General features: G+C 36.9%; 1 protein-coding gene across 4 annotated transcripts in view; it reads right to left on the bottom strand.

The window, feature by feature from the left end:
- The window catches only part of LOC131075744 (dihydrodipicolinate reductase-like protein CRR1, chloroplastic), a 116,872-nt gene that overhangs the window by 46,170 nt on the left and 49,953 nt on the right, over positions 1-20,749 (bottom strand). For 2 of the 4 annotated variants that reach the window (XM_058012624.2, XM_058012623.2), the window contains one exon: positions 18,135-18,227. In XM_058012624.2, the coding sequence (XP_057868607.2) occupies positions 18,135-18,227 (93 nt within the window). Of the gene's footprint in view, positions 1-16,052; positions 16,211-16,622; positions 16,680-18,134; positions 18,228-20,749 lie in introns of those variants that run through there. The other 2 variants (XM_058012625.2, XM_059217159.1) reach the window with 2 other exon arrangements.

Genomic DNA, 20,749 nt, shown 5'->3' with positions numbered 1-20,749 from the left:
AGCTGACCTCTTAGTGATTGCAGCTTGGCCTCTTTGACTTTGGCATCTCCTTCAAATAATCTCTGCAATTTATCCCAAGTCTGCTTGGCGGATGAGCAGTGCATGACCTTGACGAACTCATTATCTGACAGCCTGCTTAGAATAGCATATTTAGGGACAGTATACCCATTCTTGACAGACATCCACACATCAAAACCAAGAGAGGAAAGATAGGTCTCCATTCTTCTGCTCCAGAAAGCATAGTTAGTTCCATCAAATATGGGGGCTTTTGAGGAGGTGGACTCATTTCTTGCCATTGTGTTCTTTGACGAGAATCTACCCAAGCTAGAGGAAGCTTTGATCAACCGGGAACCTAGGCTCTGATACCAATTGTTGAACACAATGTACCACTGAGAGGGGGGTGAATCAATGGTTCCTAAAAATCTCTTCTTTTTAAACCAAGCTTTGTGTATTGGTTAACAACCTAAAACACTAAGCAATCAAACCGATAAGATATGAGAGGATATCAAAAGAGGCAAACACACAAATGCATAACCCACAACACCAGATGTACGAGGAAAACCCAATATGGGAAAAACCTCAGTGAGAAATGTTGTTGGAGTCTACTGCTCCAATCCAGCCTCACAAAGAAACAACAGGTTACAATGATTGAGGGCATCAACCCAAGGAGCACCAACCCCTACTAATTTAGGGCACCAACCCCTGCACCAAGCACCAACTCGGTGTAATACAATGAAATACGGTTTTCATGCAATGATAGCACCTAATTGCAAATGAGTTTTGCAGCACCTGATCAACTAATGTCTGTCAGTTACCACCTTCCTCTGTTTCATCGATCCTATTGCTGGATATCAGATTGCTCTTCTCTGATCACTTATCGATTACTCTCTTCCTTTCTTCTCTTTCTCAGAACCTCACCCTACACAGTACCACACTTGGATGCCTTCCTAACCATTCAATCTCTATCATTACACTTGACTGTTAAGACTATAACAGTTCACCAGTTACTCTGTCTCTGCCGATTAGAACCTCTCACCGGTTCAGCCTGCTAACTCCACACTCTGACTCTCTGAGAAAGGAACTCTCAGATAGATAGTCTCTCTTCTTGCTCAAGCTCTCTTTTCACTCACAACTCGCATCCAACATCAATCTCTTTAGTCTCGAGTTCACATATTTATATTTTAAGGTTCCCACCAAAAGCAACATTCAAATGGTGGCGTGCTAGGGTTTTCCTCTACCAACTCAATCAGTATCAGATCTGATCGGATCTGCTTTTTTGGAATGATGATTTGCATCATATCAATCAGCACCGCCATATCCTTGCCTTCTAATGCATGTTTTCTATTTTTAGATGTCTGCAGCATGCGTTTCGGCCTTTCTCTGTACATCACCATTAATGCTTCAGTTGTTTCCTTCAACCAGCGACCACAAGGATGGGATTGTCCTACGGGATCAGATCAATCATCTTGCCTCTTTGTCTTCCTCAAGACGCAACATCTTGCCATCGTCCCATGATTTGAGGGTTCTTCATTAATGTCGACCTGCTCGTCCACTACCACGTCAATGAACACTTCACCGAGCTCTGCATGCTTGTCACCTGGTGTCCATCTGTCATCTTTGTCGACATCCACCTATGCTCAGACTGCAAAGTCGGTTTGACATCCTTCACCGACCAAGACTTACTACCGGTTCAACTCACCTTACCAGTATAACCTAACTTCACCGGTGAACCTTCATACCTGCTGACTTCTTCTTTGTCGATGGATCAACTTAGCCTTCCATCAAACATGCTGGTCCATCCACTGAGTCCATTTACTGATTGCATTATACTTCTCTTTGTCTACCGGTGATCACAACCCTCTGCTCTTCTTTGCTTCTTTGTTTGCTTGCCGGTGGTCCTGCTTTACCGGTAGATGCTGCACTTCATGTGTACCGGTAACATACCTTTTTCTGTCTACTTACACACTCCATCCTTCATACCGGTTGACATCAGTGACAACCTAATGCCAACATTAATTGCCTTCAGCTGGACCCCACCAAAACTCTAATATGGGGAAGTTTAAAAAAAAAATTTTAAAACTTTTTTGTTGGTATGCTGACCCACAAAGCATTATGGAGCAGATTGAAAATGTTTTTTTGATGCCATTTTAGTATAGAGGTTGAGTCTTTTAAAATTAAAAAATTAAAAAATCTATAAAAATTGAAAATTTAAAAATAGAAAAAAAATTGAAAACTGCAAAAAAATGAAAATCATGAAAATTTGGCTAAGGGATTGAAAATAAGCAGTGCCTCTCAAGAGCATTATTGCTTTTAAGCAATGCCCCTTAATGTCATTACTACTTTGAAGCAGTGCCTCTCAAGAGGATTACTGCTTTTAAGCAATGCCTCTTAATGTCATTACTGCTTTTAAGCAACGTCTCTCAATGTCATTACTGCTTTTAAGCATTGCCTTTCAATGGCATTGCTTTATGTAAGAATTGCTTCTCAAAAGCATTGCTCATCACTGCTCTTAACGATGCAAGTCGCTCAAAACGATCTCAATATTCAATTGCAATGGGAGACAAAGTTTGATGCATCTTGTTTGCAATCAATTAAGTGATATTAAATGATTGAAGTGAACGAGGGACGTAAAAGCATTAAATCGATTAAATATGAAAGCCACGATTTTGAGATCACATATTTAATTAAGGTGGCGACTCCACCATGAGGAGCAATCATTTAATATAAGTTGCTTTGAAGTCAATTGACCAAGGTGGCAACTCGATTTTAAGTAAAGGCATCAAGTGATTGAAACGAAGCAATAAGGGCAACCATTGAGCTGATGTAAATGCCACGATTTGACAATTGGATATTTAATTAAAGTTGCAACCATTCAATGTGCGATGCTTTACAAGTATTGGTGAAAGCGAAAAGACAATTTTTAAAGCAACATCTTCACCCAATCAAATGTCATTAAATGATAAGTACCCAGCGTTTTTTGGAGTGTCATTTATATTATGCGATTTGGCATTGAGTTGGGGTGGTCAAATTGTTTCAAAGACATTAAATGAAAATCGTTCAAGCTTGTGATGGGTTACCGGTTACTATTTCTTTCAAATTGATCACTTTGTTGATCAATTTGTAAATCAATTTGCTCCTATCTGTCTAATATTGAATTACACACAGCTTATATACAACAGCTATTTGTAATTGTGAACAAATTTTGATCAACTTCAGGCAGTGACTATAGTCACTCGGTTTGACAGCGAATTCATCCCTTGCTCAGCGATTTCATTTTACTTATGATGATATTACTTGCTGCGACTCCATGATCATAACAGCAATTTGGCATCAGAGATATTGGCAGCGAACTTCTCGATTTTGGTGGACCACGAATTCAACTTCAGCGAATTCATCACCAGCAATTACATAGGGCGACTTCATTACATGTGGCGATTTCATCATTAACCCTTCCAAATTGATATCACGACTTGATTTCAGCGACTTCATCGGATCATTAAGGCCAGCGATTTCACTATATAATCTTAACAATTCTTGACAAAGCCTGGCAATTTTACCAGCACTCCAAAGGTCAACATTCATATTCAAGATTATCAAAGTAAGGCGATTTTGTCAAGATGGTGATTTCGTCTTGGAGGCTATTTGATATATTGCATTTGATATGAGATTTGCCCTCACATTGTCTTGATGGAGCGATCAGATTTTGAAGTCTTATCAATCAACAACTTATACAAAGTTCGCACGTACCACTGTTCTGGATTATAACAGCAAACCTCATTTCAGAGAATTTACCTTAAATTCAGTGATTTTGATGTCTAAGTGGGTGATCTAGGGCATTTTTTTTTCCAGTCACTTTCGAGTCAAATTAAGAGTCTTCATTTGGAATAACTTTGTGCATTTGAAAGTGTGACATATCAGGTTCGAATCACCCCATAAGCCAGATTATTGACAAAATTTTGAATGTTTGAAGGCAATCAGCTTTTAGTCATTGAAAATCCCATGTTTCCATCAGTCTGATATGTGATTTCTATCGCAGATCTGAGATGAATTGGACCCTATATCAGGGCAGATTTAATTTTGTTATGAGGGTTTTGTCTTGATTAGGGTGTTTTGCTTCAATTGGAGTCAATACATGATTCAAATTCTTAACTTGCCTAATAAATCAATTATCTTTTTGCAATATCAAAACGCTAACTTAACCAATTCTTGCAGGCGCATAATGGCGGGGTCACTCCAGGTGTGATATGCACTTCAAGGCACGATGAGGATCAAGCATAGGCAAGACAAGGTCTACATCGGATGCAAAGCAGCTGATAGGAATCAACATCAAGGCAAAAGATAAGCGTCACGTCATGCACTCAAGATGAAATTTTCACAATCTTGGAAAATCCAAGAATCATTGCCAGTATAGCCAAATGAAGGCTCATGAATGTAGGTGATCGCAACAAGGCAAGTTTCAGAAGAGTTAATCAAAGTTAGAAGATCAACATGAGCGAAGTCATCATCACATCAAGTGCTTGCACATGTTGAATATCAAGAGATATGCCTTATTTAATTACAACTTGTGATCAGTTACGAGATCAAGCTAAGGTGGCACCAAGTCATCATTACATCCAATCGCATCACTTCATGAGGAGGCGTCCAAATTCAATGTACCTAACTAATCCATTGAGGGGATAACTACTACAAAGGCACAAAGTTCGATGTACCTACCACCATCACCTATTGGTTGAATTTTCTAAGGACATGTGTCCCATTAAATGTAATTGTATCATTGGTCAAGCATTAAATGCTTCGCAATAGGGTTTCTATCTTGTAATCTTGGCCATTGATCTAAAATCAATCTGAGCCACTAAAATGTAATGAGAGCACTATAAAAGGCCTCACTTCATTTGTAAGGTGAATAGTCAGTAGTTCAAGAATAGAGAATAGTGTAGCAGATAGCAATTAGAGTAGAGTAGGAAGAGAAGGCAAAGATTGTTGCCAAGACATTGTTGCAAAAGGCATGTAAACTTCATTGAAGATATGGTGAATTCTAGATGTTAATTCAACAATTTGCATGGTCTCTACCTCTCAATTTGATTTCATGTTTTTATATGAATGGAAGACTTTGTATGAGCAATGGTGAAATTCGTATGTCCATACTACTAACACCCTGCCGATGGTAAAGTGCCCTGCGTAGTCAATTGGAATCATTCAACAAAGCTTAACTTCAATTATGATTCCTTCGTGGATATGCATCAAATTGATGGTGTTTATGCTTGTGGTGATGATTTGCAAATCATAAAGCTACCCTTAGAAGATTGCACTAGCCTTGTGGAGATGTTCACTGCATGTCGAAGCAAGACTTAGTTAGAATTTCATCAAAGATCATCCATTGCTCCTACATTCCTAGAGTTAGAATAGCCTCTTGAAACCCTATCCTTTTTTCCTTTTTTTAATCATGTCAAGTGAAATTCCACGTTCCAGAATCATTTGAGCATTCAGGTGTTCAACGTAAGTCCCCTTGCAAGTATAGAAAATCACATCAATGCCATTGAAGCTATCCGACAAGTCAAGACCTGACATAAAAGAACCTTGAAGCCATCTCAAGTGATCCTCATGCGAATCTTCAGCATTTGAGAGTCTTTACTCAAGAGAGGATAGAGTATTCAATACTTTATTCTATGTTCGATAGTGCATCAAAACACCATCAACAGGTGTCATATTTTCTTTTTGTGGTGGGAGATGAATTGGCCTCTATATTAAACTTTATGAACTTACAAATAAATGTCATATGGCGCAAGGGCATGTTTACACTTTGTATGGGGTCAAACCTTTGTGTGTCACTGGCTACTTGTAACTAGGCATGCCCATGAGGATTACAGTGTTTGAAGATGTTGGACTATGTTTAAAATTAAGCCCATTGAGCTACTCCTCCACACACTTGAGTTATGCAATGGATACGACAAAGCAAGATATATAAAAATCAAATATTAGAGATGATTGCAATCTAAATGAGCCAAACACAATGTAACATCAATGTGGAGTAAATGAGTAGCTTTATTGATATTAAAGGCCAGAGGCTACTTTACAATAAGATTAGTCCTATACTATTTCACTACCCAAAGCAATGGGGTCAAACAACACCAAGAATGCCCACATCCCTGTTATAAAATCACCCACCCTAGGTCCCCAACAACTTCCAAGATGCAGCCAAGTTGATACTCACTCTAGGCTGATCACAAGGCACTCCCCGTTCCCAAATCATGCCCAAGACTATCTCTTCATGATGCTTTAGAACCTCGAATTCCAACCTTATGAAACCCTTTAATGTTTCCCTTGTGACTTCACCCCCTTGATGACACTACAACACATCGCCCTCTTTGAACACAAGCTAGTTCACTAAACCGAATTCAAACACTACTAGTTGGTTGCAGTTGATGTGTCTCCTTGGGTCACACCCAACATGACAACTTTTCTTTGGAGGAAGTGAATACATTGTCTAAACGTTGTTATAGTTGTCTAGGTACTCGTATTCTCCCTATATTCTCCCCCACTCAAAATAGGTGACACCCTAAATGCCATTACAAGACCCTTGATCTTGCACAGGGAGGACCCAATCTTGATGAATCACATATAGGGGTTGGAGTCCTTAGCCAAGAATTCTATCACTTTGTCCTCATATTTCAAGAGAGACTTTGCCTTTTCCCAACTTGCCTCAAATTGGGGCTGGCCCTACCAATCTACTAGGAAATATCTTCATTTTCAATTACCAAATCCCTTTTCATGAACAGCTAACACCTCTTCCACTTGTCAATCTGCCCTGTTCAAGACATTTGTTGGCCCCTTGGTTGGAATGTTTCTGCTGTTGTCCTCTGCTTTGCAAGGTGCCTTGCATGCTACAAAGATTGCATACTTTGATAGTTAGGTGGTTAGGGGCCCACACTTGCTTCAAATGAGGGGAATCAGTTTGATCTTATGGGGTGCTTGTTCTCCCTTGGTAGACATGCTTATTTGATACTATTATGTGGCGGTCTATTCAGGCATTTACTATTATGTGTTGGTCTATTATGTCTATTTGATGGGTATGATTTGGTTAACCCTAAATTTGTTGTGGGATGTGGTTTGGGATGTGGTTTCTTATTTCATATTCCAGTAAACTTTGCAGATGGTGATTCTCTATACATTGTGATCTTAATTAACAAATATAATTTTCTTTATGTCAATAAGAAAAAAATATGTTCATGTAGATGATTTGTACAAATTGTCTCAAAACAAGTAAAAGCAACTTTTAATTAGATTACATATGATAACAAGAAGTTATTTCCAAAATAATAGAAAACTCAATTGTCAAAAGGCGTAGGTGACCTAGTTCCAGACAATGTAAATAATATTGTGAAAGCTAAAAGTATTATGTGATGATTTATCCAAATTCAACGGTTCAGTTTAAAGAGATGGGTTCTTATGAACCAATGATCAGGAAATATGGGACAATGAAGACTACTTAAAAACATACAGTTAAATCCCAATAAATCATCAGATAATCATAATTTGATACATTGTGAAAAGACCATAGCTCAACTTACTTTTTCTCTTGGTTTTTCACTTCTCTTCTTTTATTGTTTCCCAGTGGACTCCAAAGCTACTCATTGCCCTTGTGACTACCTGAATTGGATTTGGGTAGGTATGGTCTAGCATTTAAGTGCTTCGATGAATCTCATATATAATCAGTTACTCATTTTTGGTATTCCATTATGGTTTCTAGGAAATTGGCTCACCAGGTTTAGCAGTTAGTATTTTGTACATACCATTTATACTTGTTCGCTTGTTACAGTATATTTCATTAGTGATTCACTTGGAATATATTCATAAATGCTAATTTTGAATTTCTACTTATTTGGTAAGACCATAAGAGTCAGCATATTGCTATATGTGATTTGACATAAAGCTGTGATTATCTGTGGAATTTCTTTGTCGTTTTTGTATGATATGTTAATGGCTTTACAAGGCTTACATTAACAAATCCTAACAAAAATCCACACAATAGAAAACCCCAGATTTAATTTAATTTCTATGGATGACATGTAATGAAATGAAGCCAACGTGTTTGCCAAAGGAAGCGGATATCATACTTACCTGTTTCCAATATAAAAAATCTCAACACTAAATAATACACAGCGATGCACATTAGATAATTCAGATACTTTTGCTCGTCAAAGATCATTTATATAAACAAATACCTAATGGGTCTATTTGTAAAACTTTGATGAGGTTAACATGATATGTGTTGTCGTCAATTTTTTATTTCAAAAATTGGACTATCACATAGAAATTTTTGTTAAAAAAATGAAAAAATTTATTCTATGGCATGCTTCCCGATGCGGAAATTCGCCCCATCCTTGGACTGGATCGATCGTTGATCCATCCGCAAGCTACGTTTCGAATTTCGTCGCGTTTCGAGTCCGTTTGCTATGTTTTTGCTTCAATGTAGGGGAATTTTTTGATGATTACCAGTAACTGGTAATTTGTTTTTCAAAACCCCCTTGAAGCTTTTAGGCTTGTAGGGGAATTTTTCTCCAATCGCAAGTTTTTATAAAACTTGTAATGGGGGTTTTAAAACCCCCATTACCAGTAGCTTGACTTTAAGTGTTTATAAAACTTGTAAATGGGATTTTAAACCCCTTTACATGTCTTTATAACTTAAAGTTGTTTTTATAATGTTAAAATAAAACTTGTAAATGGGATTTTAAAACGCCTTTACATGTTTTAAGTGAAATCACTTGTAAAGGGAATTCTATTTCCCTATTACAAGTAAATTTACTTGCAATTTCTTTTCTAAAACCCGAAATTTGCCTTAGAGGCAAAAATATGAACATTTTGTAAAACTTGTTGTTTTGTTCCTAAAACCCGAAATTCTTCCATGCCATTGCAAGCTGATTTGGGTTCGAATTTGTTGGAGGAAATTTAAGGATTCCTTCCAAGTGTGGATTCCCCGCAACTTTGAAGGATTCAAACCCATTTTTTGCGCATTCTTGCAAACCGTTTTTCGCCATTTGTCTTCTTGAAGCCGTTTTTTTCTGAATCATGCATTTATGCATTTTGCTATGATTTGGGGGATTGAATCCATCTATTCTCAAGGCATTTTTGGCTCAACCATAAGTGCGTTGGATTCTAAGCTTTAATCAAACCATTTTATGCGCATTTATGGTTTCAGATTTGCAAAAAAGGCCCTAAAAAACAGTCACGTGTTTTGCTAAGTTATGCACTCTTCGCCTTTGAGGTATGCTTACAATCCTAAGTCATTTTTGCTTTGTCTTGTGATTAATGATGAATGAAATCAGTTTCGAACCATTTCATTAGCATTTTTACATGGCATTTTTATAGCAAATCGGTTTTTCTATTGTCACAATGCGTGGCTAAGTCTTTTCCATTGTTTAAATTCTATTTAAAGGGCTTCATCTTCTATGTTTGATTGATTCTTCAAGTTTGGATCTCTTCTCAACTTTGCAAGGTAATTTTTATTTTTGTCTTTCTTTCTTATTTCTTTCCTTGCATTTTCTTGTTTAGTTTTAGTTTTGTTCATGTTCATAATGGGTTTATGAGAGGAAATTCCCCATTTTACAAAGAAATTTGTAAAGTAAAGTTGTTCTTCCCCTTTGGAATTTCTCCTTCTTTACTTGCATTCAGGTTTTAAAAACCCGATTGCAAGTAAGAGGAAAATTAGTTGTTCTTCCCTTTTTGGACAAAGACTCTTCTTTGGTCCAAAAAATCAAGTTTCAAAATAAGAGAGATGTGTTCTTCCCAATTTGCAAAGAAGTTTGCAAGTGTAAAAAGTTCTACCTCGAGATGTGTTCTTCCCTTTTTGGACAAAGACTTAACCTTCTTTAGTCCAAAAATCAAGCTTCAATGATTAAAAAATCAAGTTCTTCCCAATTTTGGGTTTTGAAATCCAGATTGCAAGTTGAAAGTTCTTCCCATTTTTGCATGGCAAAGTTCCAAGTGATCTTCTTGAAATTCATTTTTACCTATCCGCTTCCAATTCCCTCATCCGTACTTATCATCTTCGTCATTTCCCGCATGCCTAAATACCATTTTTTCATCCATTCCTTCAATTTTCAGTTTGTAAATAAGTTTGCATTTGGATTTAGAAAACCAATTGCAAATGTGTTCTTCCCAACTTCCAAACTGAAAATTCATTCTCCTTTCATTTATTCATGCTTCATGTTTTGCGAGTATAGTTGCATTCGGAATTTGGAAACCCGATTGCACATTTTTACTTCCCTCTTGTGTACTTGCAAAATATGTTTCAAAACCCGAAATAAGTCAAAAGCTTATCTTTCCACCTCTTATATTTCCTCTCATAAAGCCAAAGTTCGAAAGTTGAACTTTCCCATTTGGAGGAGTAAAAATGTCTAAAGATACTAACTTTGATATTGCCTTGATACTCTTGGATTTACATTGCAGCGTTTCCAGTTGTTTTCAGATGACAGATGTACCATCATCTCCCACTCCAAAAAAGATGAAATATAGGTATGACAAATACCAAAATGAAGTTCCGCAGTCACAGGTTTCCTTCTCCTTTGATCATATCAAGGATACTGAGATAGGGCATGTTGACATGTCCGAATTCATACAAAGGATTGAAGATCCAAAGGAGGGGGACATGCAACGGTTGTTGGACAGCCATATCCATCATGCCGCATCCTTTCCAATTGCTGCCCTAGAACCAGAATTTGTTCTAGCATGTGCCCATCATTTTGATAAAGAGACATGAGTTATTAAAAATGATGATGGAGAAGTGATCATTCGCCTGGATGCAGAAGCTATAGAGAGGGTTTTCAAAATACCTTCTGAAACCATCTATATAGAGATCTCCAAGCAAAGTGCAGCTGAATACTTTGCCAAAAGGGAGAAAGACTATAAGCATCATATCAACAAATGGATTCATGAACCTCGCACTGCGCTTACTAGATGGGCTAAGTTATATCGATCTGATTTCAAGAATGAGATCGGCGATACTATTACCCTTCTGAGTCGTATGATGGGATTGGAACATTCCAATGTTTTTGAACCTTGGATGTACCAATTTATTATGTTAATAAGGCAGTCTCAGCACATCTATTGGGGTGAGATCATCGATGATGCTTTGTGTGAACAACTTGCAGTCGTCCCTACTACTTTCACCTTCTACATGAATTCATATCTCATGTATATCGCTGCGTCACTTAGACATTTCCCAGGTCTTTCTACCAAGGGTGAACGCATGCTTGTACTAGTTTGGGAATACTATGATCAATTGCCTCTAAGGTCAAGTAGGTCTCATTTCAGAAGGGTTCAGGACACTTTCTTTGGTCATTACCTGTGTCAATTTGACAAGAACCTGAAGAACAAAAAAGTCTCAGATGAAGCATGGGAAAGGGTGAAAGAATATGGTTGTTTGTTTCTCCGGTTTCCAACTTTTACCTACATGAGAGTTGGATGCTATGGCAGGCAGCCTTATATGCTCCCACGATACTTAACCGATAAGGTTATTCTTATGGAATTGGGAAGACAGATCATGGCTGTGCATACACATCAGTCAGTCAAGCACAAGGTTGGCATGGGTATTTCTTCCAACAACCCATTGAAGATTGGTCAATATTCTCTAATGACTTCAATCAAGGCTATGGAGACTGAGTTGCAGGAAATCAGACTCAAAAGATTCAAACCTAGAGCTGATTTCGATTATCGAGGCATGAAGGAAAAGATCAAGAAGACCTTCATCCATGTGCATCGGATAGAAGATATCTGGGTTGATCTCCATGTGGAAAAGGAGATTTGCAAGATGGATTACTGTCGACTCACTGCAGAACAAATTGTGGATCTAAACCTCGTGAACGTGCGACAAGGGATGATTGATGATGGAAACATTTTTGATCCTGAGTTTGTCGATCAGAATGTTGATGAGGCTCCACTTCCTTCTATCCATTGGTCCCATAAGGAAAGCATTTCTATCTTGGATAGATTTCAGCCAGTTCTTGCCAATACCAATATCTGGCTTAAGAACAATGGTGTCAAGCTCATTAAGATTAAGGTTGGGAAAGAAGATGATTCTACAGGTCCTCTTGGGCGGAAGTCTGAAATTCAATTGGACAATAAAGAAGGTGCATCCTCTTCTAATACGAGGATCAAACTGCGAGTCAGCCGTGCAATGGTGCTTCCTCCCCAGGAAATAACAGTTCAAGGCAAGGAGAAGCCACAGTTGGGAATTCATGTGATTGATCCTGAAGCTTCAGAGGAAGAAACTCAATCTGATAATGCTCCTCAGTCGCTTTCTACAGAGTCCCCACATAATTCTCTTTCTTCACTTCCTATTGAAGTACCCATGTTTCCTCCTGTGATAGATGTGAACTCTCAATCTACCCCTTCAGTTTCAGAATCTCCGCAGGACGTTCTTCCACTTTCAACAGCAGAACCATCTCAAGATCATTCTCGGGAAAATTTGTTGAATATCTTTTCAGATGATCCTTCATATGTACCTTTATCTGATATTGATACTTCTATGACCTGTTTTGATGAGTTCATGACATCTTCATCACATCCTGTCGTCACTCAGTAGACTATGGTGGCTATTCAAACAGACACTTCTCCCAAGGTCACCACAGTTGCTCAAACAGAAACTGCTTCTCCCTCTTTCCCAGAGTCAAAGTTAATGGCTTTACCTCCATGGCTTAGTTCCTTTACTACAAAGAGGAAGAAGCAGGTGATCTCACCTAATGCCTTTGACTATCAGCAGTTGAAACAATCAAAACCTAAAGCTGTTAAGAAGGCAAAGACAGTTTCGAGGGTGACCGTGGATGAAAATCAGATGAGACTGGCAGAAATTGCTGAACCAATATCAAATAAACCAGTTGAAGAAATGCAAGCAGCTGATTATTGGATCACAAAAGTGCAACTGGGTAAGCAAACTCATAAGGTTGTCAAACATGATGCTCACCAAACAGTGGCTTCATTGGTACAACGGTATGATGAAGTTTTGACCAAGAAAGATCAGTTGAAAGTAGAGAATCAGAGACTCATGGCAGCCATCCAAAGTATTACTCAACCTTCAAATGGAGAAGGCCAAGTACCTGTTTCTTCCAGGGCCAGTGAACCAATCCAAGGTATCGAGAGAGCCACCCAAAAGGTTCAAGCCTTAGACACCTGGGTTGATCAATTGCATGACTTATGTTCACAAGTCATAAGACAGGTATTTGAAACAATGGTTAAATTGGAAATCATTGAAGATAAGTTGAATCAAATCTTGGGTGCTTTCAAACTAAATTTGGAGAAGGTTGAGAGAAATTTAATTTCCTAGCAAAAGATGCCTCAACAACAGTTGAGCATTCTTCAGGTGCATGACGTAATTCCTTCCAGAGTCATGTACATTGAATATGAGGAACTTCTGGAGAAAAAATCCCTTGTTCTCAAATCACTTATTGAAGAAATTGATGAGACCTTAAAGTTGCGTGAAGCAGTCTTTCAAGATGTTACCTCCCACTGTAAAAAGGCATCCTGCGACATTCTAAATCAGAATGATGAGTTGCTGCCCGAGGAAGAAGTTCTTGCAGATCTGTAACTCAAGATTCATGATGAATGGAGAAGTGAGCAATTTTCAGTCGCTTCCATTCAAATATTGATTAAGTATCAAACTGAGTTGCAGGAAATCCGGTCAGCGTTGGAAAAGGGCAACTCCACACTATGCCAATGCCATGATGTCGTTGTAAAGACTAGAGTGGTGGCTATGAACACTCATGAACCAGATCCTGATGAATTGCAGAAAGTTATTCTAAAGTTCGAATTGTTCATGACTTCAAGAGGTGCAACTTAAGTGTTTTTAACACTTGGTTGTAAATTCAAAATTGTAGTTTCCCTTTCGACAAGTTTACTTGTAAAAACATTTTTGTAATTGCAAGTTGTCATCACTTGCATTTTTGTAATTACAAGTAGGCAGGTTACAAGTCAATTTGGAATAGGACTTGTAACCTTGAATAAGTCATAATTAGTTGTTGAATAGGTCTTGGTGGTTCAGGGAATTTCTCAAATTAGTTAGGATCCTCCCACATTTTTCTCAAGGCTCCTCTCCTATAAATAGAAGAGAGGGTCCATTGTAATATCTATCTTTTTGGGAAAGAAAGCAAAAACTCTGCCAAATTCACAGCAAGAAGTCTTTGAGCTTATGTATGTGAATTGAAAGTTTTTGAAGAATAACAAAGAAGGATTACTCAAGTTTTGAGTCTTTGAGCTACATGTTTGAATTTGAATCTTTTTATTTCTTCCATGCAAAGTGTTTCTAAAAGAAGCTTAGTCTAATCTGATTTGAAGTCTTTGAGCTGCAAGTAGAGAAGATTAATTAAAATAGGAAAATCTCTAGAAGGAGCAGCAAGTCTTTGAGCTTGCGTCTATTCTTAAGGAAAAATTATTGTTTGATAAGAAATAGCAGCAAGTCTTTGAGCTTGCATTAGTTCTTGTCTTTGTGTTGAAAGAATAGATTATTCCAGTCTTTGAGCTGTTGTCTTTTATTCGTTGTAAAATTTAGTATAGCAAAGGGTAGATAGGACTTCACATAATCAAGTCTTTGAGCTTGATATTGTTGTCCTGTCCCGAAGGAAGTGACAGAAGTCTTTGTGCTTTCAGGAAACTTCATTTCCTTTCTCTCATTTCACTTGAAAGTGGTTACTGCTGTTCATATTCAATCGCTATCCTTTTCTGTGAAGAGAAAAGGATATTGTCTTTCTTGAAAAAAGAAGAAAGATTGCTGTCCCATCCTATTTTATTTTCAAAGTTGTAGTTAGATAGGGGGAGCCTTCCTTTAATTAGGAGAGTTTCATACTCACACAACTGTGGTTGAAGCCGCAATTTTGTTTACTTTCATGAGTGTACAAAATTTTCAACCAACAATATGAATTGTACACTACCATCAACCATGTAAGCTAACTGAAACAACAGAAAACAAAGCAAACTTTAGATAAATCTCTTATCAGTACCCTTGCCATATTTGAAATGGATTAAAGAGATTTTCACTTCAGAATTGTCAAGAGATGGAGAATGTGGAAGCCTGTCATGTTGAGATACTCCTTGCACTTGGTTAAGTGTCGGGAACATGGCTTAGTGTTCTTGTATATCAAAGTCATAGGATTTAACCCTCCATTCATGAGGGATGGCTGTGCAAGGAACACTTGTTATGGAACATGCCCAGACATGGCTGGTTGATTATGAGAATTTGTGCTTGAAACAGTTAATGTGAACATGAGGGGAGGGTTGAACTTTCACACATAATGATTGCCACATTGCCAAAAAAATCACCTAATAGTTTGAAATTCCTAAACCTTCCATAACTATGATTTTTTTTTGGTATACTACTGTCCTAAATTCATAACAACACTTGCCTTGGAATAATATAGTTCTCATCTCTCAGTTTACTGCAGTGGAACTACAGCACACAACAGATGATTCAGTGCACAATAACGCATGGGTTCCTTGGTTGCATACATTTGTATAAATTTCAAATAAATAAGCTCAAGCAAGAGAGGAAAATGTTTCAAGCCAGAGAACTGATGATTTAATATAGAAAAAAGAAAGCAAATATCTTACAGGTTACATTTTAGAAACCAAATAAAGTAGAAAAAGATGAGGTCCAATTAGTTTGCAGAAGTTGTATTTGTGATTATGATCTGGTAAATGTTAGAACTTAGACACTATAGAGAAAAAGTAGAAGAATAATTGTTGCAGACTTAATACTAGAACTATGGTATGATTGGCAAGTGACTCGAGAAAACTTAAAAAATCAAATCAAATAAGGATCACTCAAGTTCAAATAAGAACAAAAAATGGCTTTATATAGTATAGTACAATAGCATAAAAATAAAAAAATATAAACAAAAATTAAACAAATCAACCATTTCATGGTAAAAAGGGAATTTATTGAAGATGGAAAGGGGTTCATTCCATGATAAATAGATCATTGAACCAAATAACCTGAATCAGGTGAAAATTCTATTGAGCCATAGTCTAATAATACTTACCACCACAATAGCCCTTATTCAAAAACTGACAAACTTGCCCCAGTAGAAATGCAGGTTGATGCAAATTGGTGGAAAAGTCAACTTTTCATGATTCAGCAATCTCATGAGATGTGAAGAGTTAACTTTTCAGTTAAGGGATATTGTATTGAGGAAGGCCAGTTCCCCATACTTACTGAGCCACTTACCTATATCAGAAAAAAGAAAAAACTCAAATCAGGCAACGAGGATTTCCTTGAAAGTCAAGTTACAAATGAAATTTCATTTTACTAGATAAAATATAGCATAACAATCATTTATTGTGTGTGATAATTAGTAATTCATAAAGGTGCCAATGTAAACAATTGTGGCAACTACACAACAAAAATCAGCTTCTGAAAAGTTTTCACTTCAGGGTTATCCAATGCACATACAATTAATAATGGATCTCATAACAAATGAAATTCCAATATTCAAAAACAAATTCTCATTAAAAATAGTTGGCAGCTAAAAATGGGTAAATAAAGAAAAAGTATGTGTAGAAGCTAGACTGCAATGTCATATCATTAAGTAATTACCTAAAAGGGAGGACAAGGTTTATGCCATCTCTAAGAAACAATAGCAAAACAGAAGTGGTTACTTTAGCATGTAGGCACATGGCAACCAATAACTTGATTCCTAACAAATTGAACAAAAAAAAATTCCATTAGTTTTGTGATACAAAATGTTGACACTATGGTCTAGATTCAATAGATTTTACAAGAATGATACAAACATCTACAGCTTTAGGCTAGTACGAGAGAAGATGTTACCTACAAGATGGATACAAATATGGATAGGCATGCTATTAATATATCTATTTCCAACTAATGCCTGAAGCATGTCATACTTTGACATCATACAAATGTTGAAAATAGCATAATTCTAAGGTAGTATTAGTGTGGACTAGAACCTACATATTGCCTTTTACAACCACATCCTATAGTTATACATCATCAAAGAAGAAAGAGTATATTATCATGTAGGTAGGGATTTGAATGGCATAGTTGAGCAATACTGCAAGGGTAAGTGTATCACCCTTGGCATAAAGTGATACCAAATCAATATAAAATATCGTAACAGTTTCTGAATTTTGACTGAACATTTTAAATTATAGGGATGTTGATTAAATGCTTAAGGCCAGAGGTTCAAAAGTAGTTTTGGAAGAAGAATTCATTTTAACATTGCAACATCTCTAGGGTGCATTAGTGTGAACAATAAGGAATACATTTGCATGCTGCAAAGATATTAATAACAGTATAATTAAACTGTAAGATTCTTCCTAACTATAGGCTTCTTCTGTCATATCACTTCATTAAATTATCTCGAGTCAAATTTCATGTTCACAGATACACTCCATAAAAACAGGCATTCCTTGCTTCTTAACAATTTGATAAGATGTATGAAAGGACCAAGATTAGAAAGTAAAATAAAATTAAAGGGCTTCTTTGATAGGATCTTCTAGATAAATTAAGTTTCACATTTTTTCATTCTCATGGCACATAACAGTGTGAGTGGCAATAATATTCCTCGGCTTTAGTATAGGGATCCCCCAAGAGATCACTAATCTGAGTCAATTAATTTGCAAACAATCTTTGTTCATTCACAATTACCCAGTGTTCCACGGAAACACGTTCCCCCCCCCCCCAGGCCCAAGTCCCCCCGTCCCGGAAACCTGTCCCCAAAACTTTTTCCCTTTGTCCCCCCGTCCCCGAAGCCCGTCATCGCATCCCCCCGTCTCCCCGTCCCCAACAGCCGTGGAGCACTGCAATTACCCACAATGGTGGTCATGAAGTTCTTGGATTCACAGTCTCTTCAACCAGTTTAGATAATATGAAGTATAATATTTTGCTTCATGCTTCTGATAATCATACTAGAATATTATTAATTCATCTGTTCAAACTTTGTAATTGGCATGCTTATATGTAGATATTAGCAGAATTTAATCTTATGTAATTGCTGACAATTAGAACACTATTGAAAGCAATAACAGGCAGTTGGATAAACTTTTCATTGGACCTAAATTGACATGGAGTAGCTTTTACTGCCCCAGAAAAAGCAGTGTAAGTAGCAATGGGAGAAATATATACATACCGCAGAGTCTGTTGAAAGGTCGTTTTTGTTGTATGTTTGGCCTAAGCCAGAAAGATTGTTTGCAAGCTGTATTGTATCAGGAGATGGACAGACCTGCACGGCACATGGTAAAATCAGGAAACCATCAAAATGGTTATGCTAAGCGCCAAACAAGGAAAGCCATACACAGATTAAAGTTAATAAAGCATTGCTCAAAACATTAAAACATTCAAAATACTAAGCAAATCACAAAGATTGAAAGTTGGAACTACGATATAGATATAAAAAATGAGAGAATAAATTAGACTTTCTTCTTGTTTTTTTTGAGTCTTTGCTTCAAAATGACCCTCTTCAGATTTGCTCTGGTGGTTCGTTATTGCACTTAGGTTTATTAGCCATTCTATAGGTCTTTTCAAGTTCCATTGGTCTAGTTTGTTCTCTATCTCCCTCGCTATGTGTATAGGCTTACCTGTGCTGCTGGATTTTTCAACAGTGCAACATTTTTAGCTGTGTCTTTTACACCATTTGGGTTTATCTAGTTTAAACTGTCAGTTCGTACAGGCATTGAGCTATGACTTGGGCGATGTGGAGCTAATCTGTCTACCTCAAATGAGGCACCATTTCTACATCTGAAATCGGTGATATTGTCACCTTCAAAAGGAACAATTAACTGGAGAGGGTTAGCTTTTTCCTTCTATTTTTTAACGAATCTTGTATCTGCATTAAGCTGTCTACTGAAGTGAGTCAAGGATACAGAACTGGAGTGACTGAGGTAGCTGCTACTGGTCCATGAAGGAAATAGATGTCCTGAAAAGCTAGTTCAGTTTCTAATGGCTATGGGTTTCCTTTCTCTGCTTGAGGATTGAGATATGCTCTCTCAAGCCCTCTATTTGGAGTATTTAATAGATGATTTTGCACCCATATAGATTTCCAAATTAAAACTGAATTGTAGTCTCTTTGTATTTTTTTTTTGTAATTTGCCAAGAGTTAATTAGGACCTGGCCTAATATTAGGGATACTTGATAAACCTTGTGGCTCTGTCCTATTCAAGGGATTTGATTCCACCTTTGCTCCCCACAAATGAAGTTGTTCAAAATACAGTCCTGCTTACAAAAGAAAAATTTTGATCCAGATAAATTTTTCTGGTATGAATGCCATACTGCACCACAGCAAGTAATATTGCTGTGCAATGTGTGCTGATGAAAGAACTCTGTTTCATTGGTATTTGTAATTAGAAACTTCATCTTTCAGTAGACCCATTGCAAAATATCTTAATCACATTGAGAAATTAGGTCGCTGTTGTTTGTGGTATATCCTATGTGTTGGGTGAGTTGATGTAAATGTTAAACCAGCCTCAATAGTTGCCATAGTTTGCATCTTCCTTTCTTAATTTAATATCTCCACGAATTCTTTTTTCCTTTTAGTTTCCATAAATGGTAGATCTACATTATATCTATTTAATATTAGTCCTTACTCCTTAATCTGTATTGATGGGCACATGTGAAGAGAAAGGGCAGAATGAGGCTCTCAACATAAGGCATGCATATCAATACAATACAGGGGAGAAACTTCACAACCTTATTTGTGTAGCTCAGAATTAATGTGATTCAGTTTCTCTTTAACTTTAGCATTTTAATGAACATCCTTTATTAGACTTGAAACTTTTTAAGCAACATTGTCTATCAGTTTTTCAAAACCATAAATTGCCATGCCATCACAGATCACCTTAAATTTTAGTGTACAGGCCTGAATATATATGGTTAAAAGGACTGTTCTGCCCCTTTATTGGAGCCACATATATTATATATTGCTATCTACGTGTCAACATAGGTGGCTCCACGGTGAATTGGCTACTTGTTTATAAACTATCTGTGCTGTTGTTTATGGTATATATGTCAGTAACCTCTCTATGTCCAAAATATGAAATCAGCTATGTGGTTGGCTTGTAACTGCCTATCTGATTTGTATAGACAACTGAAAATTAAAGATAAGCTTGAAGTAAGAATTTGTTATTTCAGGGGTTTGTGATTAATTTCAATATCTCTGGACTCTGACCTTGTCTGAAACCAATAATGCCATGCTTTTTTGCATATGTCCATTTAAGAATGCACACTCTGTGATTCTCTCTTATAACGCATACTTGCATGAGTACAGGATTATGAATGGGCAAATCTAGGACAACTCAAGTTCAAGTAAATTGAGAATATATATCATATGAAATTTCTTGAACTAAAATATTTTAGATCTCATACTGATTGAAGACCAGGCCATATGTATTGCTCATTTGCATTTTTTAAGAACTGAATCCTTTGACAGAATTCCAGAGAAACAAATTTTGTGAAAAATTGGTGTAGGATAATGATCTACATAGACAATGTCATTGACGAGAAATGTTTGATGAAGAAAGGCTAGGTGTAGTAAAATAGATAGCAATCAATTAACTAGGCTTGCATTTAAAGTTAGACAATCATGAATATTGATAATGATCAAAGATTTTCTTGTAGAAGAGTCAGTAAAAGAAGACGGAGAAATCTTCCACTGAAAATGTCATTTCCCATGACATTTGTCAGAAATTTTGTTGGAAATTAGATTTTGAAACAAAGCCTTTTAAATCATAAATGATATAGCTACAACTT

This window comes from Cryptomeria japonica, chromosome 1 (genome assembly GCF_030272615.1).
Source record: "Cryptomeria japonica chromosome 1, Sugi_1.0, whole genome shotgun sequence".
NCBI classification, from domain to species: Eukaryota; Viridiplantae; Streptophyta; class Pinopsida; order Cupressales; family Cupressaceae; genus Cryptomeria; species Cryptomeria japonica.
The sequence above is the reverse complement of the archived record's forward strand: the minus strand, read 5'-3'. Positions and strand labels throughout refer to the sequence as shown.